Source organism: Exophiala oligosperma (assembly GCF_000835515.1).
Source record: "Exophiala oligosperma strain CBS 72588 unplaced genomic scaffold supercont1.8, whole genome shotgun sequence".
In the NCBI taxonomy this organism is placed as follows: domain Eukaryota; kingdom Fungi; phylum Ascomycota; class Eurotiomycetes; order Chaetothyriales; family Herpotrichiellaceae; genus Exophiala; species Exophiala oligosperma.
In genome coordinates this window covers 691,994-706,612 of record NW_015622825.1, presented here as the reverse complement: position 1 = coordinate 706,612, position 14,619 = coordinate 691,994, and the positions used below count along the sequence as shown (strand labels likewise).

Genomic DNA, 14,619 nt, shown 5'->3' with positions numbered 1-14,619 from the left:
GAGAGTACCTAGCTGTTCAAAAATGCTCCCGGACCCCCAAGGGTGACCAGAGAAGTTATTGCAACGAGTCCCATCACACAGACTGCACCTGTTCAACATGGCGACCAGCAAAAGCGAGCTCCGACTGGACGGAAAAGTGGCTCTGATCACGGGAGCGTCCCGGGGCATAGGAGCAGCCATAGCTCTGGGTTTAGCTTCAACTGGAGCAAATATAATTGTCAACTATGCCTCAAGCGCTGAGCAAGCAAACAGTCTTGTCACAGACATCCAGGAAATGGGTGTGGAGGCAGTCGCAATCAAAGCCGACGTTTCTCGTGTCGAGGAGAAACCCTACTTCCGAGCAATGTGCTGACCAAAATACAGAGGGGCCGACGCTCCTCTTCATGAGTTCGATTTCTGCCCGAGCGACCGGAATAAAGAACCATTCAGTCTACACGGCATCCAAAGCAGCCATAGAGGGCTTCGTTAGGTCGTTCGCACTGGAAGCTGGCCGGAGAAAGTTAACAGTCAATGGAATCGTTCCGGTGGAACAAAGACCAACATGTTCCATGAGAACGCCTGGAAGTACATCCCTGGAGGTACAAAAGATACGCCGCCCGAGGTTATTGAAGCTGAAACCCGAAAGCTGACTCCCTTGGATCACTGCGGGCTCCCGGAAGACATCTCAAATGTCGTGAGATTCTTGGTTCACCCACAGGCTGGATGGATCAATGGTGTGTACCCTCATTGCTTCAGTACTGTCTGGCAATCTCTTCTGACTATGCAAAACAGGGCAAATGGTCACAATCAGCGGAGGAGCCACGGTCTAGCAAGAATGGTCTATATGCACCCAGAACTGATTGGATAATGATTGGATAAGACGCACGCTGCGTAAATTTGCTCGAGATTGTCAAATGAAGGTCTTGGTTTTCAGCTAGTAGTTGACAATCTGATCCGTAACACTCCTAACAGAGGTCGCACGAGGTCGCACTAGAACAACCACAGAAACCTAGGCCGTTTCTTCCTGTACTAGGTCAGCTATATTGAGAAGCACTCAACACATCAACGTTGAACCGCGCCCATCCAACCACCTTTCGAGATACCTTCAATGCCCCGATTGTCTTCAGCTTCCAACTCGCTGGGCTTTTTTCATATTCCTACGTGAGAGTGCTTCTGCAAGTCATAAGTAATATGGAGTTGGCCGCCTGGTGCGAGTATATAGTAATCAGAACACTCTGGGTATTACTTGTGCACTGCTAAATTGCTGCTGGTCAAAAGTTGCGGGGAAATGATTGGCGGATACGGAGTTGTGACTTTTGCCTTTCATTGACGAGTTTATTTTATTCTCATCCTGTACATCATCACCATCGACATCATCAACACCAACAGCACCAACAGCACCACGACCTTTTATGACCTCTTCTCATTTCATGCCTGCCTCACTTATCAAGCGCACTACATCTCCTACGTTTCTACTGTCACAATCATAATGTCGTCCAACAAAGCCCAGGCTGGCCCCAACCAGTCTCGCAACGAATACATTCCCTCCTTCATTTCCAAGCGACCTTTCTGGGCAGAGACGAGCTCGGACGCCGATTACCTCGAACATCAGCGTCTACAGTCCGCGCCCAAAGATACCCTCGACACAGCAAAATGGTACGACCGTGGGCGCAAGGCCGGGCCGGCCGCCACGAAATTCCGCAAAGGCGCCTGCGAAAACTGCGGTGCCATGACGCACAAGACGAAAGAATGCCTCTCTCGCCCTCGCAAGACCGGCGCGCGCTGGACAGGGAGTGACATACAAGCGGACGAAGTGGTAGAAGACGTAAAACTGGGCTGGGACGCCAAACGAGACCGATGGAACGGCTACGACCCGCGCGAGTACGCCGCAGTGGTACAGGAGTACGAAGATCTCGAAGCGCTCAAGAGAAACGCCAACCATCCCGACGAGACAAAGCCAAATTCCGACGTCGACGTCGGAGCCGAAGCCGATGACGCAGATGCGAAATACGATGAAGAGACGGACATGGGTCGTTCACAACCCACTTCGACGCGGCAATTGCGCCTGCGCGAAGACACGGCCAACTACCTAAAGAACCTAGACTTGGAATCCGCCAGATACGACCCCAAGACGCGGACGATGGACAAGTCGGCGGCACCTGAACTGTCCAACGACGGCGAGGTTGACGTCTCAGACGGCTTCGTACGCCCCGCCCCCGACGACGCCGCCGAGTTCGAACGAGCCCAGCGCTACGCGTGGGAAACACAAGAAACGTCCGGGGGCGGCGCCTCGACCATGAAGAAACTCCATCTCCAGGCGAACCCGACCGAGGGTGAGATCCTCCGGAAGAAGCAGACACAAGAATCGGCCGAGAAGAAGGCTGCCGCTCGCAAGGCCCTGCTCGACAGATACGGCGGCGACGAGCACATCAAGGCCTCGTCGCAGTCCAAGAAGATGCCCCAGGTCTTGTCTTCCGAGCGCTACGTCGAGTACGACGAGTCGGGACACGTCAAGGGCCAAGAACGAACGACGCCCAAATCCAAATACTCCGAAGATGTCTTCGTAAACAACCACACCAGCGTCTGGGGCAGCTGGTGGCACGACTTCACGTGGGGCTACGCGTGCTGCCACAGCACCGTCAGGAACAGTTATTGTACGGGCGAAGCAGGCCTGCTGGCGTTCGAGGAGGCTCGAGGTCGAAGGACCGGCGAGACGCTCCTGTTAGAGGGTAATGTGGCCGGGGAGGAGCAAGCTCAAGCTGAAGCTGAAGCGCAAGAGAATCATGATACGGAGCGCTGGGGAAACGAACATACGCACGACAACAACGACAACGACAACGACAATGCGTCTGCGCCGTCGACAAAGGTGAAATCAGCACCGCAAAAGGCGAAAAAGCGAACCCTCCAAGAACTCCAGTCGGGCATCTCAGAAGAGGAACTCGACTCGTACAAGAGGAATCGAGTGGCCGGTGATGATCCCATGGCCTCGCTCCTTGGGAAGGACGAGTTGGTAGAAATGCGATGACACGATACGGCGTAGCTCTACGGAGTACCCAGAACTACTTACGGTGGTCTTCCAATCAAACGGACCGTCCCGCAGACTTGATTGTTGCAAACTTGCCCTCTCTTGATAAAGCCCCCAGGCACCAATGTGAACCTCTCAGGCTGTCGTCGGAGTCATGTATTTTCACCTGGAAATTACGGCTGCTCAGGCGTGCCCTAGAGACGCCAATCTCTGTTGAAACCGGCGTACCTCGTCCTCGTAGAGACATCCCGAGTGTTGGCTCTCTGAGTGGCTCTTTCTCTCTCCCGTGCTTCGTTTCACTGGGGTCACACACGCGACACGTTTCCGGGAGGAGTGGGAACTTCATTTCGACGTGGCTGCGACAGGTGATATCACGCCGTGTAGGCCCCTCCGTAAATCAGCTTCAAAAAATACCCCCTACACGCCTATACGAGAAAAGCCACGTTGACGCCGACTTTCGAGGGTCCGAAGTGAGACATTTGTAGAGCCTTCCTGCTGTGCAGGATCGGCCAGGATGTGGTTGATTGAGCGCGTCCTGCTGCCGGCCCCGGTGGTCTTCGCTTCTTCATGAGCCGAACTTTGTCTGTGATACCTCACGATGACTCGCCGCCCCCCGATCTCGATGGGGGCAAGCACACCGCTCTCTAAAACCCTGCTGCCATCGACGCAAGAAGAGACGAATTAGGAGGGTGGCAAGAGGGGAACGGCGAATGTTGGCCTCGGGGTTTCGTAACGAGGTGCAGAGAGGTACGATACGAGCATCGCCCGCCCAGCCTCAAGACATCCAAAGCCCAGATCCTGCTCCTCACCCCCTGGCGAGGGCGCGTGCAAGACTATCCCTAATTTGAGATCGCCCTTGAGAGATTGATGCTACCCGGACGCTAACACCTCTTCCCCGGTACTCCGTACATACAGTACGTGCTTGGGATGAACAATCGACATGGGGAGAGACATAGAGTGAGGCGAATTCGCTCTGTCACCGTGAACCAATCAAAAGCGACTCTCTTGGGTATCGGGCAGCAAGACGGCCGGGAGGGCATGCATCGAGCCCCACGCCCTACACCGTACATCGAAGACTCTCTGCCGTCCCAGTTTCCCGCTGAATCTACAAGCTCTATAACGCACTGTATCTTGTTTACAATGGAGTACTCCCACGTTTTCAGGCCTTTCACTTTATGAGTGACCGAACTTATCCGTATCCGGCACTCTGAAAAGGTGGCCTGGATTACCGGCGCTCGCCTGGGTTTCGCGTGGACTCAAACGGCCGGAAGGGCTAGTCCGCCTCGCCGTCGATCCTGATAGGATCCGTCGAAAACGCCGTTTGGCACATCAGTGGCTTGCTTATTCGGGGGTCAAGTGGAAAGTCAGGTTTGATGCACCAAGGCACATGGATTAATAGTACGTGGTCCAATACGGAGTACAAGTGCCTTGTCTTGCGATCCCCAGCAGCGTCGAAGTCCCTGTCCCCGTCCCCCAGCCTTATCACACCCCTAGCACGGGGCTAACGCGTTCGGTTTTGGCTTCAAATGCGAGAAGTCGTCGTGAGGCACCGACATCTCGTATTTCATGCAGGATATTCCGTGGTCGTCGACTCGCCAGTCGAAAGCTCTCGAGTCTTGACGACGGTGGCGCACATCTCTGAGGCGGACAGGAAATGAGTCGCCAGGGCCCAGCAGGGGTGCGACCTTGTTTCTGCGTCAGAAGAGTCCAAGGGCTGGCTGGGGGTTTGGGCATCTCCTCGAGCATCACGTCCGAAAAGTCGGTCCATCCTGTTAATGTCAAGGTAAATAAGTAGGCCGGGTGCCCCCAGGGTCATGTCCAGAACCATCAGCTCGGAAAGAACTCTCGAAATCGCCTGACTTTTTCGCTCGAGCGCCCAACACGTTCCGCTCACACTCATTGTCACAGATCCTCATAAAAGCCACCTCCATCAGTTCAGTACAGCTGACTCGATACTACATTGCATCGTTACTGAGCGTCACCTACGCCACCCTTATTCATCCTACATTGCCTCTTCACTGCTGTTGTTTTTTGTCTTCCTTTTCAGCACCACTGAAAGCCACGTCAAGATTCGACATGGACTACATCCTCACGAACGAATTTGAAGGCCGTGCGGAACATCTCATGAACACATTCCACGTCCCGGGCATCAGCGTCTCGACGACCACCGCCGAAAAGACCGTTTCCAAAGGGTTCGGCCGAGCCGACATCGAGGGCCGCCGAGGAGTGACATCTCGGACCATCTTCGAGTCCTCATCGGCCAGCAAGTGCCTGACTGCTGCTGCCGCGGCGACACTGGTTGCCAAGGGCCGCCTGGAATGGACCACTCCCGTTCGAAGCATCCTCCCCGCCTTTCGCCTCCAAAACGAGGTCGAGGCCACGGTTCAGGACCTCCTGAGTCACAACACCGGCATCCCGAACCATGCGTTCAGCCTGATGGATTGGACGGCGAGGAAGCCAGACACCCCCATCTCGGTCGCGGCAAAAGTTTGTCACCTGACGCCCGGGACCAGACGGGACGCCTACAGCAACCCGATGTACACGACGGCGTCGTTCTTGATCGAAGCTGTCTCAGGGGAGAAGTTCGCGTCGTACCTGACCGCGAACGTCCTCGAACCGCTCGGAATGAAGTCGACGTATGTCCAGCCCGACGCCGTGCCCGCCGCCAAACGGCAACGCCGCGCCGGGCAATACGCGTGGCTGTGCAACACCTCCACCTTCACACCGGAGGACACCCCCGACAAGCCGGAATGTCAAGGCGCCAGCATGATGCAGAGCTCGACCGAGGACTATGCCAGGTGGCTGCGTGCCAACCTCGCCCGCGACCCCGCGCTCTTCGAGTGCCCCGAGATGTATGCGGCCCTCATGGAGCCGCGCACGAAGAACAACAACGCCAGACAACGCCCCCACTCGGGCCACGACGCCTTCTCCCTCGGCTGGAACGTCCGAGAGTACCGTGGGCGTCGCGTCTTGTACCAAGACGGTCGCACGGGCCGCGCAATGCTCGTGCCCGACGTCGAGGAGCCGTTCGGGATCGTCATCTTCGGCAACAGTGCCGGCGCCGAGGACGTGGCGGAGGTCCTGTGCATGGAGCTCATCGACCGATCCCTCGGCGTCCCACACGCCTCGCTCGGCCACTGGGAGCCTCTGCAAAAGGCGATCGCGAATGCCCGCCCGCTAGATGGCCTTTCATTGGAGCAAGTGAAAGAAGAAGCACGAACGTCGTGCGTTGGACATTTGCTCAATGATCCCGACGTTGCAGACGACAACAACAACAGCAGCAGCAGCAGCAACCCATCATGGCAGTCTACCACGACGACACCATTCCCACTAACAGATTACACGGGCCGATTTCGAAACAAGGCGTACGGTGACATCTGGCTCAGCACCATTCAGACGCATCCTCTTCGTTCGAGGCCACGACCAGCAGCAGCAGCAGCAGCAGGAGCAGAAGCAGGAAATGGCGCGGCGGCAGCCACCCGGCGGCCCATCGAAGCCACGACGCTCCAACTGATCGCACACGACCGGACCGAGCCGTTCACGCTGACGCTCGAGCCTTGTGGCTACTGCGACTGTGACCGCCACGAGGGGACCATGACCAAGTTCGTGGCCGTCCGGACCCAAGGTCGAAAGAAGGTCGATTGCATCCGCGTCGAGGCCTCGACGAGTTATGACCCGGTCGGTGGTGGCCCGGGATCGGACGTCCCCCCCACCGAAGTCGTCGACCCCGAGTGGCACTATCGGCCGAACATCAAGCGGATGGGTCTGGACTTTGAACGGGAGATTGGTTTCCCCGGCTTGGTGTGGTTCCAGAGAGCGTCGGTCATGGACGTGAGTGACAGCGACAGCGACAGCGACAGCGAGGACGAGGACGAGGACGAGGAGGATGAGGAGGAGAAGAAGAAGAGAAAGATGTGGACCGAGTACGAGTCCGACATGCTTAAGCGGATGCCGCCTGAATTCAGAAGTTGCCTGCGTGGAGGCGGAGATATGAATATTCCGGGCATCTCATGAAAAGAGAGAGTGAGTGAGTGAGTGAAAACTCCGGCGGCATTCCTTTTCAGATGACATTCTACAATTTTAAACCTCGCGTCGACAGATATGGGATTGGCAAAGAATGAATAACAACGGCGGGTTGGACTTTTACAAAAAAAAAAGAGTTGGTGTTGGGGTCTAGAAAGCATTGGGCTAGCTATCCAAACAGTCGTATGTAGCTTTGGTTGCCGTATGTATTGCCTCTTAACAAATGATAAGTCAAACAGAGGGAGACGGAGAACTACTCATCATCAAAGGGAGACTTGGTGCTGGTGCAAACTTGAAAATGTGCAGTACTGATGGCAGAAAATTGACTTGATGCGAGTGGAAGACCGACCATCACATTCTCAGTAAATTAATTGATACTCTGTAATGAGACATGGAACAAGCAATCAAAGCACAACATGTGACAAGTAACTCTCTCTCTCTCTCTCTCTCTCTCTCTCTTTCTTTCTCTCTACTGTTATTATTACTCACCGTGAGCACTCGAATTACCCCGGAACTCGCTGAAACTCGCTGAAACTCGAAAACTTCCAGATATATTTACCGTATGCACCATCTGACGAGCCCTAGAAAACCAGACAAACATCACACACACACACACACACACACACACACACACTTATACACATATACATATATATACACATATATACACACTCAAAATTGTCTCGTCCTATTGCACTGCTCGAAACGATGGGTGAGAGAAGATAGATTCGGTCAGTCACTGAGTCGCGCAGCCCTCCACACTAGTTCTTGTTCCTCGTGTACCAATAGTGATTTTCGTCCATGAGACATCTATTGTCGTGAGGTCCTGAGAAATACCAGCTTCTCCCCCCCTCCCAAAAACCCTCTTTCGGAGGCTGTTACTGTAGGACCATTTTTCCGCGGCGCACAGTATTACACTCAACATCTTCATGACTAGAAAACGCATACCATCTGGCACAAAGATGGAGAGTTCTTCCGCTAGACATGTCTGACATATATGACCTCGTCTCCAACACCCGAACGATCCATAAACTACTGCAAAACAAAAGAGAAATCATTGAACAAAATATCTGCAACTGAACCAGAAGAACCTTTCTTAGCGACAGACTTACGAGTATCTACGTGCCAAAACTACACATCGAGAATGAACGGTGTAGAGACAAGTCTGTCATCAGGATAATATCTATTTCCTATCTACCTTCTCTTCTACAATGCCATTGGCAAGCTGACCTTCCAGGTAATAAAAGAGCCACCTCAAGGCCGTGGGCGTTCATCGTTGGAACAGATTGTTGGGTCAGGACAATATCGACCTGCTTGAATCTGGTCAATGACTGGGTTGCGTCGGGGAGCTCGTACATAGGCCTGACCATCGTCGCGATACCGGACGTACTCGTAGGCATGTCGGGCATCATCACCGTCATGCAGTTGTTGTCCTCCACCTTGGTCTGATCCTCGTTCCTTTTCTTCAAAATTGTGCGTGATCGTCCACCCATTCTCGGTTATATTGGTCGACTCCCCGTTGCTGTGCAGGGTCGACCCGTCCGGAAAAGGAAAACGTGGATCGGAGTTGAGCATGCACATGGCGCTGGTGGTAGTCTTATGGTGGTGTTCGTGACGCCGTTCGTGTTCGTGCTTGTTAGGCTTGCGAATCGTACCTTTCCAGATGGCTCGGAGGAAACAGCGAGTGACTTACTCCGTACATCATTGTCAATTCTTCCGGGGCAACCACGTGACAGTAACGGTGCTGGCACAAAACACTCGTTGTGATGTTCACTTACCTAGTCAAGGCATGTACATATACCTATGCAATGGCGATAGGTGCCACGCAACGCACACCAACCTCTGCATCACTCTCGAGGCTACCTTACCAGGTAAATATCAGTGATGTCCCCTCCTAACCTCTCGTCCCATTCCTTTGGTTTCAATATGAGTTGAATGGTAACCGACCACATGCGGGTAAGTCAAGAGACATTCTTAAGGACAGTGAGGATGACGAGGACCAAAACACTAACAAGGACAGTAAATCGGACTAAATTATTCAGGTAGCCTTGTGCGTAATGCAGAGGTGGATGTGCGAAATACCTATCGTCCTCTCCAATCTCTTTCCGCTCATTCTGTCATACGTTGACCGTGTCCCAACAGCAAAAGGCGGTGACAAGTGTGTCACGTCACAAATATCATATCATGTCATACACCCCTCGCCGGCATGGTCGGTTCGACCTCGACATGCTGAGGTTGTTCATCCCCCTCTTGCACCGAGACAATCTGCTCGACGTGACCACCACCTTCGGGATTTTGATCAGCTTCCCACCTCAACCTCCTCACCCTCGCACGACGTCCAAACAGACCCAGACACAAAGGCAAGGGAGTGACGGCGATTGCTAGCACCGCCTGGAAGATCAATGCACGCTTCATGTTGGAAGGCGGACTCGCGCCTTTACTGTCGTCCTTGCACGCGTTCATAATGACAATGAAGATGCCTCCCAAGATTTGCCCGCCGCACCAGCAAAGACTGCTCCCCAGCTCGGGACCGAGAGGGTAGTGCGTCTCGACGAGGAACTCGAGCACGACGGGCACCAGACCGAAGCTGGCAGCCCCCAAAATCGCGCAGACCACGTCGACGTAGGCCAACGAGTGCGTCTGCGGGGCCCAGATGATGATCAAATACCCCACAGCCAAAAACGGGACGGCGCATCGGATGTACCACAGGTAAAACTTGTAGCGGTCGATGATGGGCGACGAGACGGCGGCGCACACGAGACCAACGACGATGAGAATGGCGCCTGCGATCCCGGCGTCCGTCTCGCTGAACCCGTACGGCTCTAGGATCTGATTGAGGAGGCTGGAAAAGGCGTTGAAGAAGCCGACATACACAATGAACGGAATAAACATGAGGTAGAACTCGACGCTGTGGACGAGTGTCTTCAGGTCATGCGTGAGAGACGCGCGGTCCATGTGGTCGGTGTTGCTGCCCGCCGAAGGCGGCGTTGGTGGTTTCGCGGGGATGAAAAAGGCCGGCACGCACGCCACCGACGAGATGATGCTGATGTACAAAACCATGTTGGGGATGTCGGACGGCTTGTGGGCCCAAAAGGGCGAGATGAGTTGACCGAGCGCGGCGCCAAACGGGTTGGCGAGGGACGCGAGAGCAGTGGCAGTCGTGCGTCCCGCCGCGCTGAACCAGAGGTTGCTGTAGGAGGTGGGCGAGGCTAGCACAAAGGGTTGCGCGAACCCGATGATCAACTGCCCGACCATGACGCCGGCAAAGTTGTTGGCCCGGGTCGCACCGTATTTGACCCAGTTGCCCACGAGCAGCAACGCCGCGGAGGTGACGATGGCGGCTTTGGGCCCGTGTTTGTGCAGCACCCAAAACGTGGCGGGCGTGGTGACGCAAAACGCAAACAGGAACGCCGTCGACACCCAGTTGATGTTGGTCTCGGACGTGTTGAAGTACTGCGCCGACGTCGACGAGACGGGCGCAAACGCGATCCAGTCCCACGACACGACAATGTTGAGGAGCGCGAGTTGCGCCAGGCCAAAAAACCGCCGTTTGTACACCTTGTACGGCAAGCTGGAGGTGGTCGAGATGCGCGACAGAGTGCGCCGTGCGGGAGACTGCCGGCGCATCATGGGATCGGATGACGATGATGATGATGTTGGACTTTCGTTGTTGTCGCTGGCGCCGTTGGGAGTTGCCGAGGTCGAAGTGGCACCCTCGCGTTGCTTGATTTTGCGATGCGCCGGGTTACCCATGATGGCTGACGGCGTCTAGGGATGCGCGGTGACGAAGAAACGAGCGAACGAGCCAGAGAACAGGAAAAACAAGAGAAGCCAGAGACATTAAATACAGCAAAGTCTCGTATCGTGGTGGTGTTTGAGAAACCTCGGCCAGCGAAAAGGTCCTCACGGCACCAGGTCGTTTTATGTCCAGGTAGTGGAGCGCGCAAACAAGCAACACAGCGTGATGATATATTGAGATGTATATATATGGTTGACGACGGTGGCTTTTTATCGCCGTTGCTGTTGTTGTTGTCGTCGAGTTGAGGACATGGTTATCGAATATCGAACATCGAACAAAACAGATGGCGCATGGGACTCAAAAAATGAAGGTGTCTCGTGAGGAGATGCGCAGAAGGGAATTGCCAATCCAAAGGAAGCTCCTTGTCATTCGACGAGTAGCAAAGGGATCCGAGCTTTTAGTGATGAAACCGTTACAAGACATCCAAGCCACTTTTACATGGTACAAATACAGTCTCTGGGTAGGTTTAGGTAAGCTTTTTACGGAGTTGTAGGCACTGGCGATCAGCGATCTGGTACTGGACTACTCTGTAGCCTGAAAAGCGATGTAAGAAGTACTGTACGGAGTATCTCTGACAACGATGCGAGGACTACGGAGTTTTCCAAGAGAGTCCTGACAATTTTGACCATCAATGTTTGAGCAATCCAGGGGGTCATAGAGAGTTGGAAGAGGTATTGGATTCAGCAAAGAGTACTTCGTACAACAGTATCTGTATGGCTTTCCTATACTCGTACTCCCTACGGAGTATCACGTAGGTAGATAGATAGCTCTTATTGTTACGGAGTAGCCCCTCTGACTTCTAAAGTAGGCACTTGGTTACTCTCGAATCGCAATGGAACTCTCACGATTTGGAAGATCCGGATATGAAAAAAATACTTGGTAACTGCAGCATATTTAATCAAGCCTCGTTTCTTTTCTTCTGGTTTCCTCGAGCGTTAGGAATTCGACTTGACTTTTCAGAGCCGAAGAGAGTGTCAACGATGACACACACGAGATAAACACTGTGACGTAATCCCATATTTATCCTACAATTAAAATCAAGCAAAAAGACGAGAACCACTTCTCTCAAAATGATCATGTGCTCTCGCATTGCGTTGTACAGTATCTGGGCCACCACTTTGGCCGACCTGCATCAGCGTTGACCCTTCTCTACAAAAGGACACCTGCCTTTTGGGGAGTGCGCCCCCATTCTCAGATCTTCTGTTCTGTCAAACATTCTTACGGTAAACCGTATTAGAGCCACTATCCGGGCAAGTTTGGAACAACACATCAGGCGTCAGCAGCCCTCTTAAGGATAAGCCCTTCGGTCCTTCTGCCATTGTAGCATGACCTACACTGTGCAAACGACTTCTCCCAACGAACTCTTTACCTACAACCCACCATTGAAGATATTTCACTGATAGTAGAGGGCAATCGACGTGATCGAAACAGTCATGTCTAATAAAGACCGATTATATGTTTGTCTGTTTGCGAGAGGAGGTCAGCCTAAAATGCAAGGGCTTGAAGACACGTAAGTGCAGTCCAAATATTTTGGTAAATTTCTGAGAGATTGTTGAGTAATTACTCCGTACCAAGTACAGCTATCACTGGGCTTTGATGGTAGGCCCCAAGGTCGAAACACGAGAGAAAAAAGGTGTACGATACCATGCAAAAGAAAAGGTCACTTCGGACTGCGTACGTTGGGAGTTTGAGAAAAAATCCGTATCACTACGGCCAACAAGCATGCTCCTGGTGCGGGTTTTGATTGGCAAGGTTGACGATTCAGCTCGACTTGATGCGATCTTGCGCCAAACCCCTGTGAGGGACGGCACGGACGGTTGGAATTGCGTTTTCTGGCTGAAGGAAGCCCTAGAACGTGTCAGCAAGGACAAAAAGGCTCTCGGAACATGTGTCCTTGTGTGGGATACTATTCGCAAAACTGCCATGGACTACTGTAACCAAAAGAAAGCGGACGGCCGCTTTTCATCTGCGAAATTTGATCCGGACAGAGCCCCAACGTATGACCTTCTGGTGCGGAAGGAGATAATTGTCTAAGATGGAGAGCAGGTTGAGAAGGACATGGCGTTCAGAAATCTCCCCACCATCTCTGCCTAATCTTCTCCATTTTGAGAGCTTCAGGCCAAGGGTCCAAGAATTGGTCAATATGTTCGGCCCAAAACATGTTCCTTGGATTGACTTGGTGCGCAGTTGTATACTCCCAGTAGGGTGGCCACCAACCAGATGTTTCCCAATCAATGATACCTGTTATGTCCCCTTTATGTACCATGATGTTCAAGCTGCTCAAGTCACCATGAGTTAAAACGGGCGAACCCCATTCCTGCTTTTGCAGTTGGATCATTTCTGTGATATCTGGGTATCCAGGTGGGGCCTCGTCGACGCCGTTCCGAAGGAATCGGTGGAAATCATCGTTGTCGGCGAATGGACCAAAACGCTCCAGTCCGCACGGTAACCTGCAGTCCCATAGTGTTCCTCCGTCTACACCAGCTATTTCATTGCCCGGAGCTGGGACGGATCGCATTTCGAGCACCAACTCTCGTAGACGGTGCAGGATCTTTCCCCTGGACGAATCCGATAAGTTCTTCCAGCTGACCGCGAGGCTTCTCCCGCGGAGTCTCTTCATTACAATGTACGTGATTCCTTTCCGTTCGAAAGCGCAGTACACCTTCGGAGTTGGGATCGACGTATGTTGTCGGACAAACTGAAGGGTCCGTGCCTCTGAGAGCTCCCGAGATTCGCCATATTTGATGCAAAGCCAGGGATAAAGTCGGAGGACGGAGCGCTTCTGGGAGAGCCGGAGAAGGCGGACGGCGAGCAGGACCAGGAGACGACGTAGGTAGGTGTCGTTGATAGAGGCCGGTGAGGGCGCACCCGTCGAGGGAGTTTTGGCAACGTTGGAAGATGGGCTACGATCCAGAGGGAGGTGGTGTGTTTCCATCAAACATGAAATGCCGTCGTCAGCCGGGATGTCGAGGGCGCAGTTTTCCAGTGAGCCAAATCGCGAGTTCATCCCAAGGGCGACAGGTATCACGCCCAACCACCTCTGCGTTTATTTAGGCAAGTACCCCGAGTACTCTGGGGTATGCCCAGGGCCCCAACTCTGCCCATCTTAGCCACCCATGTGGCCTATTCTCTGTGATCCTTTTGATGTAGGAGCCCATACCCTATGATGATACCGACGAAAAATAGAGTTCTAGTAAATTAGATGGGGACGAGCTTCTAGCTGTATGGTTTTTTGCATATAGGGCCAGTTGTCGCGATGAAAATGATTAGTTCACGTTGCGCGATTTGACAAAATATTAGGTTGTCTTATACGGAGTAGGGTAATCGCCTATAAGGGAAAAGCTGAGACCTAACTGTTTAGGCCTAAAAGCTTAGTTGATACTGTATCAAGGAGGCTTATAGGCATGAAAGCCCATAGGGTGCGGTGTCACATGACTTATGGCCTTGGGCTTACGGAGGAGTTGCCTCACTAGGAAGTTCAGCCATGGGCGTAATACCTATCGCCCATCCCAAGAGATACAAGTAACTCGTAGTAATCTTGTTGTAACCCGTCTAGGATGGTAGATACTATACTTATGGAGTACTAGGTAAGGCAATCCCAAGGTCGCAGATAACTTTGCTGTATTCTGTGTTATTACATGTGGCAATTCAGCAGTTTGAGCAGTTCCGTGCTGCCAGCGGTAGGGGTGTCCAAAAAGCCGTCTTCATGATCGATGGCAACTCCTTGCAGGGTCTTCGTGGACTGTGCCCGCAATCCGCATCCGAGAGCTTTGATCGATCAGACGACTGTTGG

The 14,619-nt window shown here is 53.1% G+C and overlaps 6 protein-coding genes across 7 annotated transcripts; 4 read left to right on the top strand and 2 right to left on the bottom strand.

The window, feature by feature from the left end:
* Nucleotides 1-97: 97 nt before the first annotated feature.
* Nucleotides 98-809, top strand: PV06_08250 (uncharacterized protein; the record flags this gene model as incomplete). Its single annotated transcript, XM_016409562.1, has 4 exons — nucleotides 98-314; nucleotides 364-578; nucleotides 626-713; nucleotides 772-809. The coding sequence occupies 4 exons, from the start codon at nucleotides 98-100 to the stop codon at nucleotides 807-809; spliced, it is 558 nt and encodes a 185-aa protein (XP_016259870.1).
* Nucleotides 810-1,468: 659 nt separating this feature from the next.
* On the top strand, nucleotides 1,469-3,004 carry PV06_08249 (uncharacterized protein; the record flags this gene model as incomplete). The annotated part of the gene is made up of 1 exon (XM_016409561.1): nucleotides 1,469-3,004. The coding sequence occupies one exon, from the start codon at nucleotides 1,469-1,471 to the stop codon at nucleotides 3,002-3,004; it is 1,536 nt and encodes a 511-aa protein (XP_016259869.1).
* Nucleotides 3,005-5,080: 2,076 nt separating this feature from the next.
* On the top strand, nucleotides 5,081-7,018 carry PV06_08248 (uncharacterized protein; the record flags this gene model as incomplete). Its single annotated transcript, XM_016409560.1, has 1 exon — nucleotides 5,081-7,018. The coding sequence occupies one exon, from the start codon at nucleotides 5,081-5,083 to the stop codon at nucleotides 7,016-7,018; it is 1,938 nt and encodes a 645-aa protein (XP_016259868.1).
* A 1,183-nt stretch (nucleotides 7,019-8,201) lies between these two features.
* Nucleotides 8,202-11,132, bottom strand: PV06_08247 (uncharacterized protein). The gene is made up of 2 exons (XM_016409559.1): nucleotides 8,395-11,132; nucleotides 8,202-8,337 (listed from the first exon to the last, which is right to left on the bottom strand). Exon 1 carries the CDS (start codon nucleotides 10,778-10,780, stop codon nucleotides 9,215-9,217), a length of 1,566 nt encoding a protein of 521 aa, XP_016259867.1. The 5' UTR covers nucleotides 10,781-11,132; the 3' UTR covers nucleotides 8,202-8,337; nucleotides 8,395-9,214.
* An 804-nt stretch (nucleotides 11,133-11,936) lies between these two features.
* On the top strand, nucleotides 11,937-13,084 carry PV06_08246. Of its 2 annotated transcripts, none has more exons than XM_016409557.1 (2): nucleotides 11,937-12,336; nucleotides 12,407-13,084. In XM_016409557.1, exons 1-2 carry the CDS (start codon nucleotides 12,260-12,262, stop codon nucleotides 12,858-12,860), a joined length of 531 nt encoding a protein of 176 aa, XP_016259865.1. In that variant the 5' UTR covers nucleotides 11,937-12,259; the 3' UTR covers nucleotides 12,861-13,084. The 2 variants fall into 2 exon arrangements, with proteins under 2 accessions (XP_016259865.1, XP_016259866.1); XM_016409558.1 differs by having other exon boundaries at nucleotides 12,384-13,084.
* On the bottom strand, nucleotides 12,626-13,925 carry PV06_08245 (uncharacterized protein). Its single transcript, XM_016409556.1, has one exon. It carries the CDS (start codon nucleotides 13,831-13,833, stop codon nucleotides 12,892-12,894), a length of 942 nt encoding a protein of 313 aa, XP_016259864.1. The 5' UTR covers nucleotides 13,834-13,925; the 3' UTR covers nucleotides 12,626-12,891.
* Nucleotides 13,926-14,619: the final 694 nt, after the last annotated feature.